The sequence below is a fragment of the Colletotrichum scovillei genome, assembly GCF_011075155.1.
Source record: "Colletotrichum scovillei strain TJNH1 chromosome Unknown Contig00001, whole genome shotgun sequence".
Taxonomy (NCBI): domain Eukaryota; kingdom Fungi; phylum Ascomycota; class Sordariomycetes; order Glomerellales; family Glomerellaceae; genus Colletotrichum; species Colletotrichum scovillei.
The window spans coordinates 424,180-442,042 of NW_023336259.1; the positions used below are offsets into that span (position 1 = coordinate 424,180).

Genomic DNA, 17,863 nt, shown 5'->3' on the forward strand with positions numbered 1-17,863 from the left:
AGCCAACCGCTTGATGCCCCTAACGCATCACTTACAGCAGAAATTCAGCGAGCCAACGTCATTTTGCAGTGATGGAGGGGTATTCGAGCAGTGGAGTGCTTCCGCTGAAGTGTCATTGGGGACACCTGAAGGTCCACGGGTGTTCTTCTCGATCCGGGTTGCTTCGGGCCGAGACTAGCCCGCTGTCGAGGGCTGTCCCTCACCGTTGCCAGCTGGCGCAGGTGGTAAGGGAGGTGCGATACGGAGCTTGTGGTCATCTAATGCCCCTCGAAATTTTTAGCGTGACAGGGGTCGTTCAATGTCCCTCTCTGAGCTTCACAGTTGAGTCACAACCGTTTGCGCACAATTTCCAATTCTCCATTCAGTCCATGCCCAAAGCTAGACCAACGGCCATTGATCGGTACATCCACATTGTGCAGCGACTGAAGACAACCAGATTACCATTTCGGAATATCCTGCGACTTCAGTAACCCCCATCGATCAATCCCGAAAAGTGTCTGCGACGACTCACTCCCACCCCTCCCAATATCGGACCTTGGTTTCGGCGACAGCACCCACAACCGAAAATGGCTACCGTGAAGCCCAGCGCGGGGGACCTCGAACGGTACCTCAAAACCCTGAAGGGTAAGCCTCTGGAAGCGTCAATCGACAGTCTCATCTCGTACGTATCTTGCCGGCCGCATAATCCTTTTCTCCCCCTGGCCCAGCCGCGCTAATCCTTGAATCCGCCAGTCTCCTGAAAAGACGACAGATCCAGGGCTCCGAGCTCTGCGCTGTCGCGACCGCACACATTCTCCTCCAGGTCGTGGCCAAGTCGAAATGGAACGACGTCGACTCGTTGCTGGAGAAGGTGCAGCAGATAGGATTGCGCCTCATCGCCGCACAGCCCAAGGAATTGGTCGTCGGCAACATCGTTAGACGCGTGTTGAGCCTGATCCGAGACGAGGCTGCCGAGGACCGAAACGAGGACTTTAGTGAGACTGCCACAGAAGTTGGAGGAACCCCGACAACAGCAGTGCCAGACCCCTCCAAGCTGGAGCACCAATGGCCTCCCTCTACATATACCAAGCAGGATGCAGGTTCAGACTACATCACGAGCGGCCCAAGACCCGTTCGCCCCGGTTTCCTCACGTCCGCGAGCTCTTTCCACGTCTCAAAGTCTCTCTTTTCCCTTCTCGAGGCGTCACCCCCAGTGGACACTGCTGGCATCATGGCCGGATCGCCGTTTGGCAAGGACTCTGGCGCTTCGACACCCCTTCGTGGACAGTCAACTAGGGTACACGCTCTGAGGTCAGAAGTCTGTGAGGGTATCGAGGAGCTCAAGGACGAGATCGGCCAGGTGGACGACCAGATTGCAGGAGCTGCGGATGTTCAGATTCACCCCGGAGACTATGTGTTGGTGCACCAGCCTTCAGCCACGGTCCAGAAGTTCATCCTACGCGCTGCAACAAGAAGAAAGTTCACCCTGTTCATCGCTGCCGGAACGGCTGCCTGCTCCGGTGGGGAGCCGCCATATGCATCTTTCAGGAAGAAGCTTGCAGCAGCGGGCATCAGTGCGATCAACATCCTCAACAGCGGTCTGATGGCCTACATGCCCCGGATTAACAAGGTGATTCTGGGAGCAAGAGCCGTCCTGGCCAACGGCGGCATCCTGACAGATGCAGGCGCTGGTGTGATTGCACGCGCAGCCAAGGAGCAGGGCAACCCGGTGATTATCCTCAGCGGTGTCTACAAGCTCTGCCCAGAGAGCTACTTTGACGAAGAGAGCCTCGTAGAATGGGGAAGCTCTATGGGCCATGTCAGCTTCGCAGACGGAGCCATGGTCAACGGTGTCGACGTTCGCAGCGCGGTTAGTGAGTTTGTGCCTCCCGAATTGCTCGACACCTACATTACCAATCTGTAAGTCCATGATCCCCAACATGACGGCGTTGAGCCACAACTAACATGCTACACAGTGGCGCACACTCGCGGAACCATCTGTCCACTATCATTGCGGATCACTACAAGCCAGAAGATGTCGATTTCCATCTCTGGAGCACGGAGGCTGACCGATGAGTGCTGCCTCTGAAATATGTCTCTGTGGGAAAGCCTAGCACGTTTAACGCTGCAGGGGACGCGACAGCGGCGTCCGCGGCCTTGGGGATGATTCGTGGCCCGAAGACGAAAGCGAACTTTCAGCCCTGGCCCAGCTATTGAATGATACCAGGCGCATGCATAGCCTGTGTTCTGTACAAGTATACTAATTCGCGGTTCAATCCTGGCCCCCTTCTCTATCTAGGGCTAAGGGTCGGTTGGTTCGGCAGCATGGCGTTCAGTTTGGAGGGGTAACACAAGCTCAAGAGTCGCGGCGGCGTTTCCAACGGCATGGGAGAGAGACCCACTGGATTGCAGGCTTATGTGGCTTGATGTGGAGGGATTACACTGATGGCGTATTGCTGCCTCCGAAGAGGCCGCGTCAGCGTGTTGCAGTACAGAGAGCCTTCTCGAAGAAAGTGACTGCGGGCTGCTCTTATCCAGGGTTCAATTTAGCGGTGGCTTTTTATTTCATTGGGGGAGGGGAAACCTTGAACAATCGGGGTTTGCGAACAAACGCGTGCCCCTCGCAACTTTTGACTGCGCCGTGGACCGCAGGGGTCACCCTCAAACAAGGTTGATGCTTATCTTTACCTGGCGTGAGCTTGGCCGCACCGCTTGGGCTCCCGAGGGTGTGGGGTTTGACCCCCGACCCTCTCTATTGAGTGACGAACTGTGGTTCACCGTTCGAGGGGTGGGAATTAGACGTCGTAAGGCTACGCGAACGAGGGGACAAACTGGTCAGAGAGATTCGCTAGTGGGAAAGCATGGCCATTTGTTCTTGCAAGGTTGAGATTTGGAGAAATATGATGGAGGGATGGAGGAGAGGAGGATTGAGTCAAACGGCCAACGGAAGGCCCAACCTTAGCCTAGCCAAGCTACAACAACCAGCTAGCTAATAAGCTCATCAAAGTGCCTTGTATTCCCACACTTTCTTCATCCGTCGTGTGCCGTAGTGCCGTTTTCCAAAGTCTTGGGTTTACTCATCTTGGCCTCTTTTCCATCTCACCTCTCGTCGCAAACTACCTACTTTACTCTCTTGTATTCGACCCACCAGATTACCTTGGTGAACAATTTGATAATCTGAACATCGTCGCGAATCAAATATCTTCCAGTCTCGACAGCTCTGCTTCAAGCTTCACAACATATCATCCCACACCGAGCTCAGGTCCCCATCGCGAATGGCGGCCATACGAGACCCCGAACTCGACGACGTGCCTCCTCCGCCGTACTCCGAGACAGACATCTACTCAAACTCTGGCCGGCCGTCAAATCCGCCCTCAAACTCACCACACATTTCGTCCCATCATGGCGCCGACGACGCTGCCTCGCGCGGCTCTTCGCACGCCTCATCACACAGCGAAGTCATCTACACCCCGCCATTGACACCCCGCACCGGCGGCCCAGGCAGCAGCGGCGGCGGCGGTTTTCACCATCATAGCTCAAATGCAAGCCTCGACCTCTCCAGCCGCTCTCTCGCAGCAACTGGAGGGGGGTTTCACCAGTCTCAATCTCTTTCGGATTCAGTATCGGCATCGACGGCAGCGTACTCGGAGTTCACGGCAGCCTATTTCGAATCCAGGCCGGCGCCCGCGGCACTCGCCCCGTCACCCAGGGACCAACTGCTCGTCCACGCACTGACCGTCACCCCGACCTCGACACCGGACGACGTACCCTACTCCCCGGCCTGGGCCCCCCGCGACGTCACGCAGCAGGACTGGGCGACATTTCTCAATTGCCTGATCCCGCACCACGCTGCGGCACGGAACGCGGCCGTCATCGACCGTAAGCTGCAGGCCGAGGAGGAGGCCCTTGCTGCCGCCGCCGCTGCCACGTCGAATGGAAGAGGTACGGGGCAGAGCAACAGCGGCGGTAGCGCTCATGCTTCGGCGCAACTAGATCAGATTCGCGCAGACAGGGAGACGGACCCCGGGGCAGCGGCCGCTGCTTCGGGTACAAGGAGAGAGGAAGCAGAAGTTGTGGTCGCGCAGTGGAACGAGGGGTTCTTCCGACCCAGGGGCATGCTCATCACGCTGGTACCTGAGGTAGCGGAGGACGATCTGCACATGCCGGGCGCGTGGGACCGGTCCTTTGACAGAAACGCTGAGAATCCTGCTATCGGAAGCGGCAACCGTGATCTTGGTCTCGGTGATGGGAGTGGTAGCGGCGGTCCCACGCCCGTACCGTTCCCAGCGCATCCTAGTCAAGGGCCCGCGATGCAAACCCAGCAGCAACCTCAGTCTGGCTCCAATGAATCACGGAATAGCTGGAGCTTTGGCGGTATCACTGTCTCCACGGACGGTATTAACATTGGCGACCGCATTGTCGCAGGCAGCAACGGTATTCGAGTAGGGAACCTGATTGCGGACGAGAACGGCATCAGGTTTGGAAGCACTACCACGCCGCGCGCGCAAGCGCATTATGCCGGCCCCGGGTGGGCTCCTCCTCCGCCGCCTGCACCTCCGGGTCCGCCACCGGCGCCCATGTTTGGCGGCCCCGGCCAAGTTCCAGGAACCTTTTTCCCGACGGGGCCGCCTCACCCTCAGCCACCGATCATTCCACATTCGAACCCGCAGCATCCCTTCTACCAAGGCAGCGGCCCGGAACAACAACACGCTCGCCATGAGAGCGGAGATGGCGGGAGAGGCGGAGTAGCAGGCCGCGGTCGACCTCCCGGCCGGTACCCCTCAGACCAGCGCTCCATCTCATCCTCCTCCGCCTCTTCTTCATCTTCGGCATCCTCTGCATCCTCCGTCGGCTCACTGCCAGACTACGAAGACCTCTACCCTTCACAGCTCCCCATCTACAAACAGCGTATCACCACTTGGCTATCACACCCAGAACAGCCCGTCACGAAAGACGATATTGCGCAGCTCCGCGAGGACATACGTTCCGCCGGGTCCACAGCGGCGACGCAATCCTCGCAGCAGCCAGAGAAAGGACCAGAAGGTACAGCAACAGCAGCCACCGCTGCGTCGAAAAAGGCAGAGGAGAAGGCCCTCAGAGCGGAAATTAGAAGCATCACGCAGGACTGGCGCAAACTTAAGCGCCAGCAGCGGGCAACGCGCAAGGAAAAGCGGAAGGAACGCCGCGCGAGGAGGAAAGAGGAGAAGAGGGAGCGGAGGGAAGAGAGGAGGGAAAGCAGGAGGGAGAGTAGGGGGGCAAGGCGAGAGCAGAGAGAAGCGCATAGGGAAGCGCGGAGGGGTGGCGGTCGTGGTGGGCTGGGAGGAGATCCTAATCACCATGATCACCAACGTCGGCATCAGCTAGAGCACCAACGACACCAGCAGCAACAGCAGCAGCAACAGCAGCAGCACCAGGCGCAACAGAGACAACACCAGGAGCAGCAGAGACAACACCAGGAGCAGCAACGACGACACCAAGAACAGCAAAGACAACATCAAGAGCAGCAGCGTCGACATAGCCAACAGCAGCAGCAACACCAACAGCATCAACAACAGCAGCAGCATCAACAGCATCAGCAACATCACGGTCCCGGACCGGCGCCGTGGGGCGGGCCGACAGTGTTTGTCCCGCCCATTGGTGTTCATGTTCCCCCGCCACCCGTGGTACACGGCACTCCTCCGATCCCCAACTTCCCCAATAACGCCTCTCCTGTGCCGAATGTTTGGGGCATGCCGTGGGGACCTCCAGGGCCGGGTAGAGGTTCCATGCCGGGTGGTTTCCCAGGCAATGGTCCTCCTGGTCCTCCTGGTCCCGGTCCCTGGGGAGGGTTGCCCGGGGCATGGCCATTCACAGCAGTACCGCCAGCGCCAGCAGCAGGGAACAGAAGCCCTAGCATCGGCGGCGGCGGTGGTGCGGTTTCCGCCCCATCCACGCCGACGCCGCCCTCGTCCCAGGCGCTCTTCAAGGCGGTGGAGGACATGGAGAAGGACATCGCCAGGAGGGTGGAGGAGCTAGACAAAGTGAGAACCGAGATGCTGGATAGCAATCCTGGAAGAGGACGCTGCGGCGGCGGTCGAGGCTGGGGCCGAGGCCGTGGCGGTGGATGCGGCGGAAGAGGCGGCGATGACAATACGCAGCGCCTAGAGGAGGAGATTGACGAGTTGTCGAGGAATATCGAGAAGCTCAAGGTCGAGGCGGACGCGGAGTTTGCGCGGGAGTTGGCGGCGGAGGATCAGAAGTCTGGGGTGTGGTAGATGGTCCACACATACTCTCATACTTATTTACATACCTTATGGACAGGGAACCAGACAAGTGTATAGCCTGTAGAGATAACCAGGAAACTTTTCTTTTTGCTACCGCCACCAATTGCCTCGTCTATTGTCTTGTTTTGGGTACCTTGCTATAATGCGCCATAACCCAGTCATGAACATGATCGTATAAAGCTTTTGAACTCCGCTGCATAGGTCAAGCTCGTACAGACAGTCATTCTCGTCCCAACATTGAGCTCTACATTTCCGTCTGTCAAGTTTCATTGACTTTTTGTTTTGAATCCCACCCACATCTTGGACAGACTCTCTGCTATTCCAAAACCAGGCGGGAAGCAGGAGGCATTGCCCCTCCCGCTCTGCATCAAGCCGTCGCATAGGTGGGCAGCCAGACGTTTTCAAGCAATTCGACATACTCTTCCCCGGAAAGAAGGACCGCTCAGTTCTTGCTCTCGTTCTTCTCAACGAGCTCCCCGACACCCAACCCGCGACCGACCTTGACCTTGCGCTTCTTATCGGCGGCGGGCGCGTTCGGATCGCGCCCGACGTCGCCCACGGCCTCGCCCTCGTCTGCGGCTTCGCCCGCGGCGGCCTCCTCCTCCTCGCGGTCGCGCTCGTCCTGGATCTGCTCGCGGATGTAGCTCAGGTCGAGCTTCATGCAGTAGGCGTCCTCGCCGTCGGCGTAATATTTGCTCTCCGTCTTTTCGTTCTTGAAGCCGAGGGTGTCGCGGTAGAGGTGGATGGCGGCCTGGTTGGAGACGCGGACGTGGAGGGAGACGTATTGGGCGCCGAAGGTCTCGACCATGGCGAGTTCTGTTGAGTGGTGTGTGTCAGTCAGTCAATCCCTTTAGTCAATAGCAATGCCGTAGACGGAGCGTCCGCGTGGGAACAGAGGTGTAAACGTACGACTTTGGCGCATCAGCTTCTCGGCGATACCTAGGCGGCGGTGGGTGCGCATGACGCTGAGACTGGTGATGTGGCCGTGGGCGACGCCGTCGGTGGGCTCCTCCTCCATCTTGGCGAGGACGTAGCCGACGATCTTGGGGTAGTCGTAGGGGGTGCGCTTGGGGCGGGAGACGTCGACGGCGACATAGCTGAGCTGGGGCCACGAGAGGGCGTGGTAGAGGTAGTACTTTAGGAAGTAGTTCTCGGGCAGGTTCTCGAGGTTGGCGTGCTGTATGAGGGGGAGGTCGGCGGGCTTGAGGAGGCGGATATCCATGGTGGGCGAGGTTGTGTGTCTGGGTCGTGGGGGCTGTGAATGAACGGACGGGTTCCAAACGACGACGTTGGCCGGCTTTGCGTAGAGTAGCGCAAGGCTGAAGAGACGCAGGGTGCGGTGGTGGGTTGATTTCGCGATGGGAGACGCTGAGGAGGGGAGTGTGGTGTAGACTTTTGGAAAGACCCTGGTCGTTGGACCATGAGGTGGCTGCAAGAACCCCACCACCGCCGCACAAGGCTCCGAGCGTCGCTCAAAACTGCCCCGCCAGATGCTCAGCTAAGATACACGAGCTTATTGCAGCTCGAACCTGTACTCTTCCGTGTTTACAACCGTTGACAGGACAGGTCCTTCATGTTTCGAGCCTTCAGTTGAACCTTTACATAATCAATTATAGGATGACTAAGGCTGGTTACTTTTAGTGAAAGTTGTGTTGCTGGACTTTTCCTCAAACTTCAATTCAAGTTGTTCCGGATGGGTTGTGCCATTAATGTGTCTGAACTCCGACAAACTTATGAGATTGGTACTGCTCGCACAGGGATGAGATTGCATCCGCAACATCCTACTCTCAGTACGATTTGCTATTACTGTCAATTTACTAAGGCACTACTGAAGCACTCGATCAAAAGACATCCGAATCTACCACATACGGACCGCCTTTTAGTTTAGGTAGTTACATCTCACGCTTCACCATCCTCTCGACCGTCATTTCCTATTCTCAAGACTGGAAGAAGAGCCCCTAATCACATAATCTATCAAACTATTCTCAAACATACTGAATCTCATCTGGGAAGATATTACTCTTTCATTACTGAAATATTTGAATACGAGCTTTGGGCAAGTGATTGAGGCTTGTGTATGCTTACGAATAATAGATATTGCTTCTATGTGTAAGCCAGACTACCTTACTCTCAGCTCTGCGGTGGTAGCGGACTTTGCTTTCATTCCATTCTCATGGCGCTTCTGCATTTCAAAAATGTACAAGTACATAACACTAGGTCAACATAAAGCCCAGCCAGAAGGAACCCTCCTGGTCCTCAGACATCAAACGCTAATCCACGATGATCCAGGACCACCAAAAATCGTGGCCCCCTGGGCGGCGTCGAGCCCACGGCCGGGGATTGGCGCGGGAGAATGACGTGGGGGTGTGCCAGGTGTGGGATGCCCACCGACCGCGGGGCAAAAACAGATGGAAACTCCAGCGCATAGCTCTCTCTGCGATAGCGGGGTAGCTTTCACCCAGAAACACCGACTGGAGTTCCCCCATCCATCCACGTCCCACGACATCTAGTCCTGACAAGTTCAGATCCCGCCCAATGGAACGTGCCGGCGGGAACTACTTCGTCGCTCAACAAGTTTCTGATGGGTCACGAGAGCTGCTAGCATTACTCATTCGGGACAATCGAACCCTGCCCAGGGACCTTAGGTAGGGTTTCTGGTCCCTGAGTAAGGTAAGGAAAGGTATCCGTACTCCGTAGTCTACCTATATAGCTTATAAGAACCATTCCTGGGCTCCCGTCCTCTTCTCATCGTGAACGTTGCCGACCTTCCCTCAATATCTCGTCCTCCCTTTTTTGATACCACAACTATACCCCTGCCCCCTTTCTCTACTTTCAACCGCATCCTACTTCGTATTCACAAGAAGCCAGCAACTGCTCAAAAGCTCCATCACAATGTCTCGTTCTCTCGATGGCAAGCTCGGAATCGTGACCGGCGCCTCTCGAGGTAAGACTTTCAATAACTACAAGCTTCACAACATCATCTAACGCACATTCACCATCCAGGCATCGGTGTCGCCATCGCCGAGCACCTCGCCGCCAAAGGCTGCAATCTCATTCTGGGCTACACCTCCTCCTCCTCCCAATCCCCAGCCGAACAACTCGCAACAGACCTGAGCACGAAACACAACATCCAGACCCTCGCAGTCCAAGCCGACATGGGCACGCCCGAAGGACCCCAATCCCTCGTCGCAACCGCCAAATCCCACTTTGAAAAGCTCAACACCAACAAGAAATTCCAAATCGACATCCTCATCAACAACGCAGGCGTCGCCCAAAACAACCTCCTCCCCGCCATAACAGTCTCCCAATTCGACGTCTCCTACCGCGTAAACGTCCTCGGTCCCTTGCTCCTAACCCAAGCCGTCCAGCCCTACCTGCCCCAAGATCGCTCCGGCCGCATCGTAAACATGTCCTCCGTCAGCTCCTCCGCCGGCTTCCCCGAACAGAGCGTCTACGGCGGCACAAAGGCCGCCCTCGAGGCCATGACGCGCACCTGGGCCCGCGAGCTCAGCGAGAACGCCACCGTCAACGCCATCAACCCCGGTCCCGTGCTCACCGAGATGTACGCGGGCAACACGCCCGAGTTCAAGCGCTTCATCAAGGGCTTCATCGAGCACGCACCGCTGATGAAGGCCAGGCAGGGCATCGACTCGGACGAGCTGGTCAAGGCGGCTGAGGAGGAGGGCGGGAGGCCGGCGTACGTTGGGGAGATTGCGGGTATCGTGGGCATGCTTGTCTCTGCGGACTCTGCGTGGTGCACGGGACAGGTTGTTTGTGCTAACGGCGGTATGTTCTTCGGGTTGCAGTAGAAGCAGTTTATTCAGATGGGACTTCTTACGTTGAATTACGAGGCCGTTCGTTTGGGGGTTTTGCTGTGTTAGTTATGAAGTAGACTTAGAATTCCATTCCCCACGTTCCGTTGAATTAGACTTTTCCTCATGCTCGATTCTTGAGCGATGACTTTTTTTTTCGAAAATACCTATCTTGACCCAAGAGTAGATATTTAACCTTTTGTCGCTGGGTTGTTCCGTCGTAAGAGTTCATCTTTAAAAGTTGAGGGTCGAAACATTTGGGTGTAAACCACTAGCCAAAAAACTCGCTGAGTCAAACTTCACAATTTTGCCCCGCCGCCATTTCAAAGCACCCCTCCATCAACTCTCAACTTCACAAACTCAAGACTCACTACGACTGACAGCTGGAAACAACTTTCAAGGGCTAGAACGCAAGGATTCAAATTTCATTCCTCCATTTTATAAAAGACATATCACCAACCATGTCTCTCGACCCCTTCGACGACGTCCTCACGCTAGAAGACCAATTCTTCTCAGAGGGCTTCCGCCAAGGCACCGAAGACGGCATCCAAGCGGGCAAAATCGAGGGCCGCTCCGTCGGCCTCGCAAAGGGCTACGAGAAATTCTATGAGAGCGGCAGGATACACGCCCGTGCTGTTATTTGGGCAAACAGACTTTCCCTCCCCCAGAAGAACAGCAGCACCACAACGAAGCCGTCCGGCGCTTCGGCTTCAGCTTCCTCGGTCTCGGCCGATCAACCTCAACCATCAACAGAGCCGCCATCAGAGTCACAAAACAAGACCTGCTCCCTACCGCCGCTGGCGCCCAACGCGAGACTAGAAAAGAACGTCACGACGGCGTTTGCGCTGGTCGAGCCGGACACGCTCTCCAAAGAGAACAGCGACGACGCCGTAAACGACTTTGACGACAGGTTGAAGAGGGCGCAGGGCAAAGTCAAGATTATTGAGCGCATGACGGGTGAAGTGGTCTCTGCGCCGGAGGCTCCTGCTGCTGCTGCTGGCGATGTAAAGGTCCCGGAGACCAAGGAGATTTGAAGGAGCTTTTTTTCTTTTCTTGTTGTTTCTTGTCTAATCAAGGAAGACAACATATTGGGCGGTTTTTGTCGATGGTCGTTTCAGATTTTGAAGACGGCTACATCATGAGAAACGGGGGTGAGATACCCAACAGACGAACAGAGTAGCTTAGAGACCTGGAGAGGTCGACTCTTCTAGACGTGAACGTGAAGAAAAGAAAAACGTTTCAATGGAATCTAGTGCCCTTCATATTTACAATTGTCCCTCCTCTCTCCACACTGTACAGCGAACCCCTCGATTTCCAAATTGCTCAAGCAAAAGTCCGGCAAGGGTAGCTGTTCACTCACGGTTAGCAAAGTTCCTCATCGTCACCAAACCACAGGACGCCCCCCTCTCCCCGAGAAAAAAAAAAGAAGAGGAAGACATTAAAACTCACCCTTCACCGTAGGTCTGCTCCTCGTTGACCTTGTACTTGTGCACATCCCACTTTCCGCTCTTCAAATCCTCACCACTCGGCGTCGGCGGCAACCCATTCGTAAACAGCGCCTCCTTGCTCGCCTCGACGGCGCCCTGCGCGGCGTTCTTCTCGAGGTAAGCCGCGATACCCGTCGTCTTTCCCTCCTCCTTGGCCGCGACGAGCGCCTTCTCGCCCGCCTCGCCGATGAGCTCGACGCGCGGGTTGGCAGCGGAGCCGACGGCCAGCAGGCCCACGACGTCGGCCTGGTTGACGACGCTGATGGCCGGGTAGTTGCGGCGGGCGTCGCGCTTCCAGTACGGGTTGTCGGCGATGTCGCCCGCGGGGACGGTGACGGGGTCGTCGTAGGCCAGGGGGTCGTTGGCGCCCGGTGCCGGGTTGCGGAAGGTCGGGTTCAAGGGCACGCCGGAGGAGCGGTTGGGGTCGATGGCCAGGGAGCGGCGGATGCGTTCCCAGATGCCTGTGGACTGGAGGGTGTGCTTCTGTAGGAGGAGGAAGAAGACAAGGTTAGCTACTGTTGGCCCAATTGAGGTCGTTCAATGGTTCGTCGGAGGGTGGTGGGTGTGTATGGTGGTGGTGATGGTGATGGTTCGTGATAGTGTCTGGTTTTCCCTGCTTTTCGCAGGACCAATTGAGGTTCGTACCTGGGAGATCTCCACGAGACCGCCTGCCGCAGCCTTCGCAATTGCCTTGGAGGCCATATTTGGCGACGTCTGTAGACGGTGGAGGGGAGATTTGGGGGTGGTGGGTTTCGATTGGCAAACGGTTCGATGACCAGCTTGAGGTTGGTTGTGAGGTTCGGGGGACGGGAGAGAGTGCTCCAGTTTCTAGCAAGGAACCGGAGGGCCGAGGTTTTGCCGGTCGAAGCAATAGCCGTGCTTGAATTTGCAACCCGGCACCACCACCTCTTGGACCAAAGTATCCACTTCACCACTTCCCCTTGTAAAGCTACATCGCTGGAATTTCCGGGGGGGTTCATCGCATCGAATCGGCCGTGGGTCAAGATGGCACGCAATTTCGCAACGCACCGCAGAGCTGTGCATCTTGGATGTGCCGACGAGGCATAGAAAAAGGCAATGCACACGCCCAACGCCAGACAATCAATTCCCAGCTACAATACGGATACAAGAAAACCCTGTCGTGCCCTGCCCTGTTCAGGCCCTCCAATTGCAAACGCATTTTCCGTCACGAAATTATACTTACACTGCAGCAACATGACATGATTACTCGTCCTTCTTCTCATCCTTCTTCTCGGCCTCATCGGCAGCATCCTCCTTCTTCTCCTCGTCGGCCTTGACCTCTCCATTGGCCGCCTCCTCTTCCTTCTTGGCATCGGCGGCCGGGGCTTCGGTCGCGGCCTCCTCAGCGCCGTCGACATCGCCGCCCTCAATCAGCGCCGTGACGACGTCGACGGTACCCGCGGGGCTACCGGGCTCGGCGATGAGGACCTTGCCGGCCTTGTCGACGACGAAGACGCCGCGCTGGGTGCTCTTGGGCGGCTTCTTCAAGCCAATGGCAGCAATCAGGGTCGCCTTGGGGTCGCAGAGCAGCGGGTAAGGCAGCTTCTGCTTCTCCTTGAAGGTGGTGTTGGCCTTGGGCGAGTCCATGGACAGGCCGTAGATGGCGAAACCCGTCTTGGTGAGGGGCTCGTACGAGTCTCTAAAGAGGCAGGCTTGCTTGGTGCCTGGATATCAAAAGCTCGTTAGCATGGTTGATCGGGCAAAAGGTAGGTATTACCAAGCATCTATCGATGCATGGACACACTCACATCCGGGAGTCGAGGCTTTCGGGTAGGTAAAGAGGACGACGCCGGCCTTGCTCTTGTCGACGAGCTCCTTGAGGGTCGTCTTCTCGCCATCGTTGGTCTCAATGTCGCCGCCGAAGCCGTCGAGGTCGATTGTCTCACCCTTAACCGCCTTGACCTTCTTGCCAGAGCCATTGGCAGCGGCGGGCTTCTCGACGGGCTTCTCGGCAACCTTTTCAACAGGCTTCTCGGCGGGCTTCTCGGCCTTGCCCTTGACAGCGCCCTTGACCTTCTCGGCCGCCTTGGCGACCTTGGACGAGGCCTTCTTGGGCGCCGGAGCCGGAGCAGGCTCGGGGGCCTTGCGCTTGCGAAGCTCGACAGGCATGGTGGTATATAGACTCAGCTGGGTTATATGCTGTGTATGGTGGGTACAGGTATCCGTATAGAGGTATACAATGGGAAGATCGCAGAAAGTGTGCGACTTGAAAAGCGGCGATGCGCTGGTGATGCGACCCAGATGCGATGGGAAAAGAATGCGAAATTGCAAGAGATGGGAGGGGGTTACGGGAATCGAGGGAAGTTGAGAGGTAAACAGGAGGTCGAAGAGGACGTCCTCGAGATGAGCCAATCACAGGCGGCCATGGCCAGAGCTTCAGCCGGGACCAGGGGGCTGATGCGATGCAGATGTCCTGCCGTGTTGCGCTGCTGCATTTTGGCGGTGCGGTGCGGTGCGTCGCGGGTGCTGGTGCGGGCGCCCCCAGTCTGTCTCTGTCCAGTGTCTCTTCCCTTCCCACTCACGTCCAGCCTCCCCTCCTCTTTTTGTCTCTCCTTTCTGTCTGGCTCAGGCTAATTATTAAGCTCGGGTCGCCGTGAGCAGCGGTATTATTAGCCGTTGCTGTTTCTGGGGTGGGCATGGGCGGACGACGGGGGGTGGTGGTGGTGCCGTGTCAACGTTGTATGGTTGCTCTGCCTTTGAAGGGTGCTGGCTCGGAATCTGCGTGTCTGGGTTCTCCCAAAACGAGAGCAAGCAAGCATGGTCAGCACTCAGTACGGAGCAAGAAAGAGGTGCAGGTCCATCAGTTCGTGTCTTTCGTGCTCTCGGCTGTTTCCCTGCCGCCCGACCTCTCTTGACCTCTCATCTGCCATTTCCCTCATTCTCAACAGTGAAGAAAGTCTTCGCACCCCTGTCCATCGTCCAGTAAGCTTTTCGACCATTGCCCGTGCGTTCCTCGACCCCGAGCTGGCGGTCTTAGTGAAGCTAGCCTCCAAGGGAGCGCACGTTCTGGTGCCCTTCCGGCGTCGGGCTTGCTGTGGGGGGGAAACACCAGATGGCTGGGCCTAAAAGCCGATGTCACCGATGTGAGATTAAGTACGCTATCTCACCTGCCGAGCAACCAGCCGTCATTGACACTTTTGTCTCTTACACACCGTGCTTTGCGTTCATCCTCTTAATCTCTTTGCTACATCTCACTTTGCTCCGGTGGCAGTCAGTGTTCGAGATGCCATCATTGACCTGATGAGAATACAGGTCCAACAATGCCTCCTCCAAGATGTCAGAGGCAGGCGGAGGCAGATCCTAGCGTAGGCGCCTTGTGTAGGCGCCTTCCAACACGCATATGCACCTTCTCATATGCCAACATCTTTCCAACTGCAACCTGCAATTCTTATTCGTTGGTTCTGGCTATTGACTCAACTCCGTCTCAAGTGAGGCAACGATCTCTTCGAAATCTCGTCTTTCCTCCACTCTGCTAAAAAACACCTTCCTCTCGTCAACGTGCACACCCATTGCCTCGTCTATTTGCAGCCAAACTAGCCTTCTTACTTCATTCCTCAGACCCCATACGTCATTAGTTGCTGTCCCTGAGAAACCACATTTGTCTGGCTGCAAGTACCGGCCATGTGGCTCATCAACGTCGATACCCTTCAGCTGGAGGAGTTCATCGAGCCAGATTTTCCTTATGCCATCCTCTCTCATACATGGGGCGGCGAAGAAGTGTCTTTCCAGGAACTCAAAACCCAGAGAGACGATGATGTCTGGAAAAAGGCCGGTTACCTCAAGATTTCCAACTCATGCCGAGTGGCCAAGTCCCTAGAATTGAACTACGTATGGGTCGACACTTGCTGCATCGACAAAACGTCAAGCGCTGAACTATCCGAGGCCATCAACTCAATGTTCCGCTGGTACAACCGGTCATGGGTCTGTTTCGCCTACCTCTCCGATATGGACGATTTGGCTAGCTCGGACACATTCCTCGAAAGCTTAGGTGATTCCCGGTGGTTTACCCGGGGTTGGACTTTGCAAGAGCTGCTGGCGCCAAAGGCCGTCACTTTCTACAATGCGTCCTGGCAGCTACTTGGTTCAAAGGAATCTTTGTCACCCTTCTTATCGTCCATCACAGGCATCGACGAGGCCATCCTTATTGGCAAGGCTCCTCTACTCAAAGTCCCCGTTGCAACTCGCATGTCTTGGGCCTCGAAACGCCAGACTACTCGAACCGAAGACTCTGCCTATTGCCTGCTAGGTATTTTTGATATCAATATGCCTTTGCTGTACGGCGAAGGCGAGAAAGCCTTTGCACGGCTGCAGTTTGAGATTCTGCAAGAAACAAACGACCTATCCCTACTTGCCTGGACCTCATCGGCCACGGATCCAGAACGACAAGAAGAATACAGCGGGCTGCTTGCAAAGTCACCGTCCAATTTCAGTGTTTGCTCAAATTTGAAGTTGATCGACAACATAATGCAATTTGAAGACTTTGAAGTTACCATGACCAAGACGAAAATTTCAATCCAAACGATTCTCTGGTACTTGGATGACCTCGGCCACAAATTTGGCACTCAGGACGAGGCAGGATACGTGCTGCCGCTACATTACAGCTTTTTAGATCCAGGTTTTCCTAAGACGTTACCTTTAAACAGGTACGACGCCAGCTTTTCCACTGCAATCGGCGTCGTGATCGCCAAAACGCCCTCCGGTTTCATACGTCACAAGCCTTGGAGCTTGATCGCAAAGTTCCTCGGATCGAAAGACAATTCTACACCAAGCCTGCCAGACATACGGAAATTAAAAGTGAGGGTGTCCGACGAAAAACCTAAGCCTCTCAAGCTGGTGCGTCACTTGACTTCCGAAGCGGCCTTGGACTTGCAGAGTACCAGGTTGAAGAACGCAATATTCGTTTCTGTCGATACCCACCTCATAAATAATGGTCCATTTGGGACTCTCCATGCACAACCTAAAGCGCTTTGGGATGGCTTAAATGGAGTCTTTCTCGACAATGACAGGCGGAGATCAGTACGGAACATGGTGGAAGCTCGTTTTCTACAATTCTCTCTTCGTTCGGGCGGCGAAAAAGTCATACTTGTTTGCGCCATCGTTGACTCTATGTTTGCACCCAGCGTATGCCGGGCAGCTTTGCTAAACTACGAAGAAGACGAAATGGGTAGATGGATGATCGACCATTTCGGCGAGTCTGATGAAACATCAACCTCGTACACAACTGCCACTCGCATGTTGGACATGGTCATAGGGCGAAGCGGCCGCAAGTTCTTACCTTCCTGGCCGCAGCCGGCGATTACATTATGCCCAATAGAGTACTTTGCGGAAAGCACGGCTCCGGCTTCGCGCAACATCCGGCTGTCTGACGGCACTGAGAAAGAGGTCACAGTCAGCATCATTCCTCATGACGCAGCTGAAGGCGCTTGTGAGATCCTCGTGGGATTTACTGGACCACCTATGGGATTTACTGGACCACCTATCCAATTGAACCCAAGCAAGAACCTTACACTAGCTGATATTCTCAACGATCACACAAGGCAAGATGGCCGAGCGGTCTAAGGCGCTAGCTTCAGGTGCTAGTCAAGTAATTGGCGTGGGTTCGAATCCCACTCTTGTCAGATGAGGCTCTCGTGAGTTAGCTATTTTTGGCGGTTTGGGGAAATCCGTGGTGTTCTGGTATCATTCCAATGACCTCTCCCGGTGTCCCTCATATTAGTCTTCTTCCTCCTTTTTTTTTGTCTTCTCTGGCAGACGCACCGAAATTCTAGTTGCTTTCTCCACCCTCACTCTCCCAACGTGAAATCCGCTTTTTCTCGCACTTGTTAACATCCTTGCATCATCACCTTGCATCATCATTCTGAGTCGTGTTTGTCTACCCAAGGATGAGTTAAAATGGCCTGCAGGTTTTCTTGCAGGATGCGGGCCTGTCTTGTCATATTCTGTCTCACAACCTCTCTTCATATGCCTGTGACTTTGGGAAGATACTGATGGTTGAACAACAACATACCGGTGGTGTAAGTCAAGCCCCGATAAGCCAAAACACCGGATATCAATCTCTGAATAACGAAAGAGCACTCATACCAAGAACTATCACCATTCATGAAACTACAGCTATCTCGTTTCTCCTCATTAATCGCCCTTATCATAATTCCGGCATCATAACACATGTCCCTGAGTACGACTGACCGAAGCCGGTTCAGCAAACCCTCCAGCGCAAAGCCAACATCATATGCCTATAATCACTTCTTTATCCCGGATACATGCATAACCCCACCGGTCCCCGATCCTCTAACCACAATCA

General features: G+C 55.4%; 7 protein-coding genes and 1 further gene across 7 annotated transcripts; 5 read left to right on the forward strand and 3 right to left on the reverse strand.

Moving 5' to 3' along the window:
• Window positions 1-320: 320 nt before the first annotated feature.
• On the forward strand, window positions 321-2,917 carry HER10_EVM0008010 (initiation factor 2 subunit family protein). The gene is made up of 3 exons (XM_035477547.1): window positions 321-661; window positions 733-1,899; window positions 1,956-2,917. The coding sequence occupies exons 1-3, from the start codon at window positions 567-569 to the stop codon at window positions 2,053-2,055; spliced, it is 1,362 nt and encodes a 453-aa protein (XP_035338612.1). The 5' UTR covers window positions 321-566; the 3' UTR covers window positions 2,056-2,917.
• Window positions 2,918-2,985: 68 nt separating this feature from the next.
• On the reverse strand, window positions 2,986-7,628 carry HER10_EVM0003746 (acetyltransferase). The gene is made up of 2 exons (XM_035473410.1): window positions 7,152-7,628; window positions 2,986-7,058 (listed from the first exon to the last, which is right to left on the reverse strand). The coding sequence occupies exons 1-2, from the start codon at window positions 7,462-7,464 to the stop codon at window positions 6,685-6,687; spliced, it is 687 nt and encodes a 228-aa protein (XP_035338211.1). The 5' UTR covers window positions 7,465-7,628; the 3' UTR covers window positions 2,986-6,684.
• On the forward strand, window positions 3,255-5,343 carry HER10_EVM0002287.
• On the forward strand, window positions 5,709-6,233 carry HER10_EVM0004800 (uncharacterized protein; the record flags this gene model as incomplete). The annotated part of the gene is made up of 1 exon (XM_035474432.1): window positions 5,709-6,233. The coding sequence occupies one exon, from the start codon at window positions 5,709-5,711 to the stop codon at window positions 6,231-6,233; it is 525 nt and encodes a 174-aa protein (XP_035338297.1).
• Window positions 7,629-8,952: 1,324 nt separating the features above from the next.
• HER10_EVM0008827 (3-oxoacyl-(acyl-carrier-protein) reductase) lies at window positions 8,953-11,088 on the forward strand (the record flags this gene model as incomplete). The annotated part of the gene is made up of 3 exons (XM_035478336.1): window positions 8,953-9,186; window positions 9,246-10,041; window positions 10,470-11,088. Exons 1-3 carry the CDS (start codon window positions 9,135-9,137, stop codon window positions 11,086-11,088), a joined length of 1,467 nt encoding a protein of 488 aa, XP_035338692.1. The 5' UTR covers window positions 8,953-9,134.
• HER10_EVM0008079 (NADH-ubiquinone oxidoreductase 21.3 kDa subunit) lies at window positions 10,420-12,410 on the reverse strand. Its single transcript, XM_035477613.1, has 3 exons — window positions 12,187-12,410; window positions 11,504-12,024; window positions 10,420-11,402 (listed from the first exon to the last, which is right to left on the reverse strand). Exons 1-3 carry the CDS (start codon window positions 12,241-12,243, stop codon window positions 11,378-11,380), a joined length of 603 nt encoding a protein of 200 aa, XP_035338624.1. The 5' UTR covers window positions 12,244-12,410; the 3' UTR covers window positions 10,420-11,377.
• Window positions 12,411-12,538: 128 nt separating this feature from the next.
• Window positions 12,539-14,079, reverse strand: HER10_EVM0006609 (AhpC/TSA family protein). The gene is made up of 2 exons (XM_035476190.1): window positions 13,311-14,079; window positions 12,539-13,226 (listed from the first exon to the last, which is right to left on the reverse strand). The coding sequence occupies exons 1-2, from the start codon at window positions 13,669-13,671 to the stop codon at window positions 12,766-12,768; spliced, it is 822 nt and encodes a 273-aa protein (XP_035338467.1). The 5' UTR covers window positions 13,672-14,079; the 3' UTR covers window positions 12,539-12,765.
• Window positions 14,080-15,183: 1,104 nt separating this feature from the next.
• HER10_EVM0003187 (uncharacterized protein) lies at window positions 15,184-17,724 on the forward strand (the record flags this gene model as incomplete). Its single annotated transcript, XM_035472871.1, has 2 exons — window positions 15,184-16,395; window positions 17,635-17,724. The coding sequence occupies 2 exons, from the start codon at window positions 15,184-15,186 to the stop codon at window positions 17,722-17,724; spliced, it is 1,302 nt and encodes a 433-aa protein (XP_035338157.1).
• Window positions 17,725-17,863: the final 139 nt, after the last annotated feature.

What these genes read in the sequence shown, in the direction of transcription:
- HER10_EVM0006609 (XM_035476190.1), bottom strand. Translation starts at nt 13,671, where the DNA reads ATGCCTGTCGAGCTTCGCAAGCGCAAGGCCCCCGAGCCTGCTCCGGCT. An exon ending in GAAAGCCTCGACTCCCGGAT is followed by an intron (nt 13,227 to 13,310) that starts GTGAGTGTGTCC and finishes TTTGATATCCAG; the next exon opens with GCACCAAGCAAGCCTGCCTC.
- HER10_EVM0003746 (XM_035473410.1), bottom strand. Translation starts at nt 7,464, where the DNA reads ATGGATATCCGCCTCCTCAAGCCCGCCGACCTCCCCCTCATACAGCAC. An exon ending in GAAGCTGATGCGCCAAAGTC is followed by an intron (nt 7,059 to 7,151) that starts GTACGTTTACAC and finishes ACCACTCAACAG; the next exon opens with AACTCGCCATGGTCGAGACC.
- HER10_EVM0008010 (XM_035477547.1), top strand. Translation starts at nt 567, where the DNA reads ATGGCTACCGTGAAGCCCAGCGCGGGGGACCTCGAACGGTACCTCAAA. An exon ending in TCAATCGACAGTCTCATCTC is followed by an intron (nt 662 to 732) that starts GTACGTATCTTG and finishes TGAATCCGCCAG; the next exon opens with TCTCCTGAAAAGACGACAGA. An exon ending in GACACCTACATTACCAATCT is followed by an intron (nt 1,900 to 1,955) that starts GTAAGTCCATGA and finishes CATGCTACACAG; the next exon opens with TGGCGCACACTCGCGGAACC.
- HER10_EVM0008079 (XM_035477613.1), bottom strand. Translation starts at nt 12,243, where the DNA reads ATGGCCTCCAAGGCAATTGCGAAGGCTGCGGCAGGCGGTCTCGTGGAG. An exon ending in GTCTCGTGGAGATCTCCCAG is followed by an intron (nt 12,025 to 12,186) that starts GTACGAACCTCA and finishes CTCCTCCTACAG; the next exon opens with AAGCACACCCTCCAGTCCAC. An exon ending in GAGCAGACCTACGGTGAAGG is followed by an intron (nt 11,403 to 11,503) that starts GTGAGTTTTAAT and finishes GTGAGTGAACAG; the next exon opens with CTACCCTTGCCGGACTTTTG.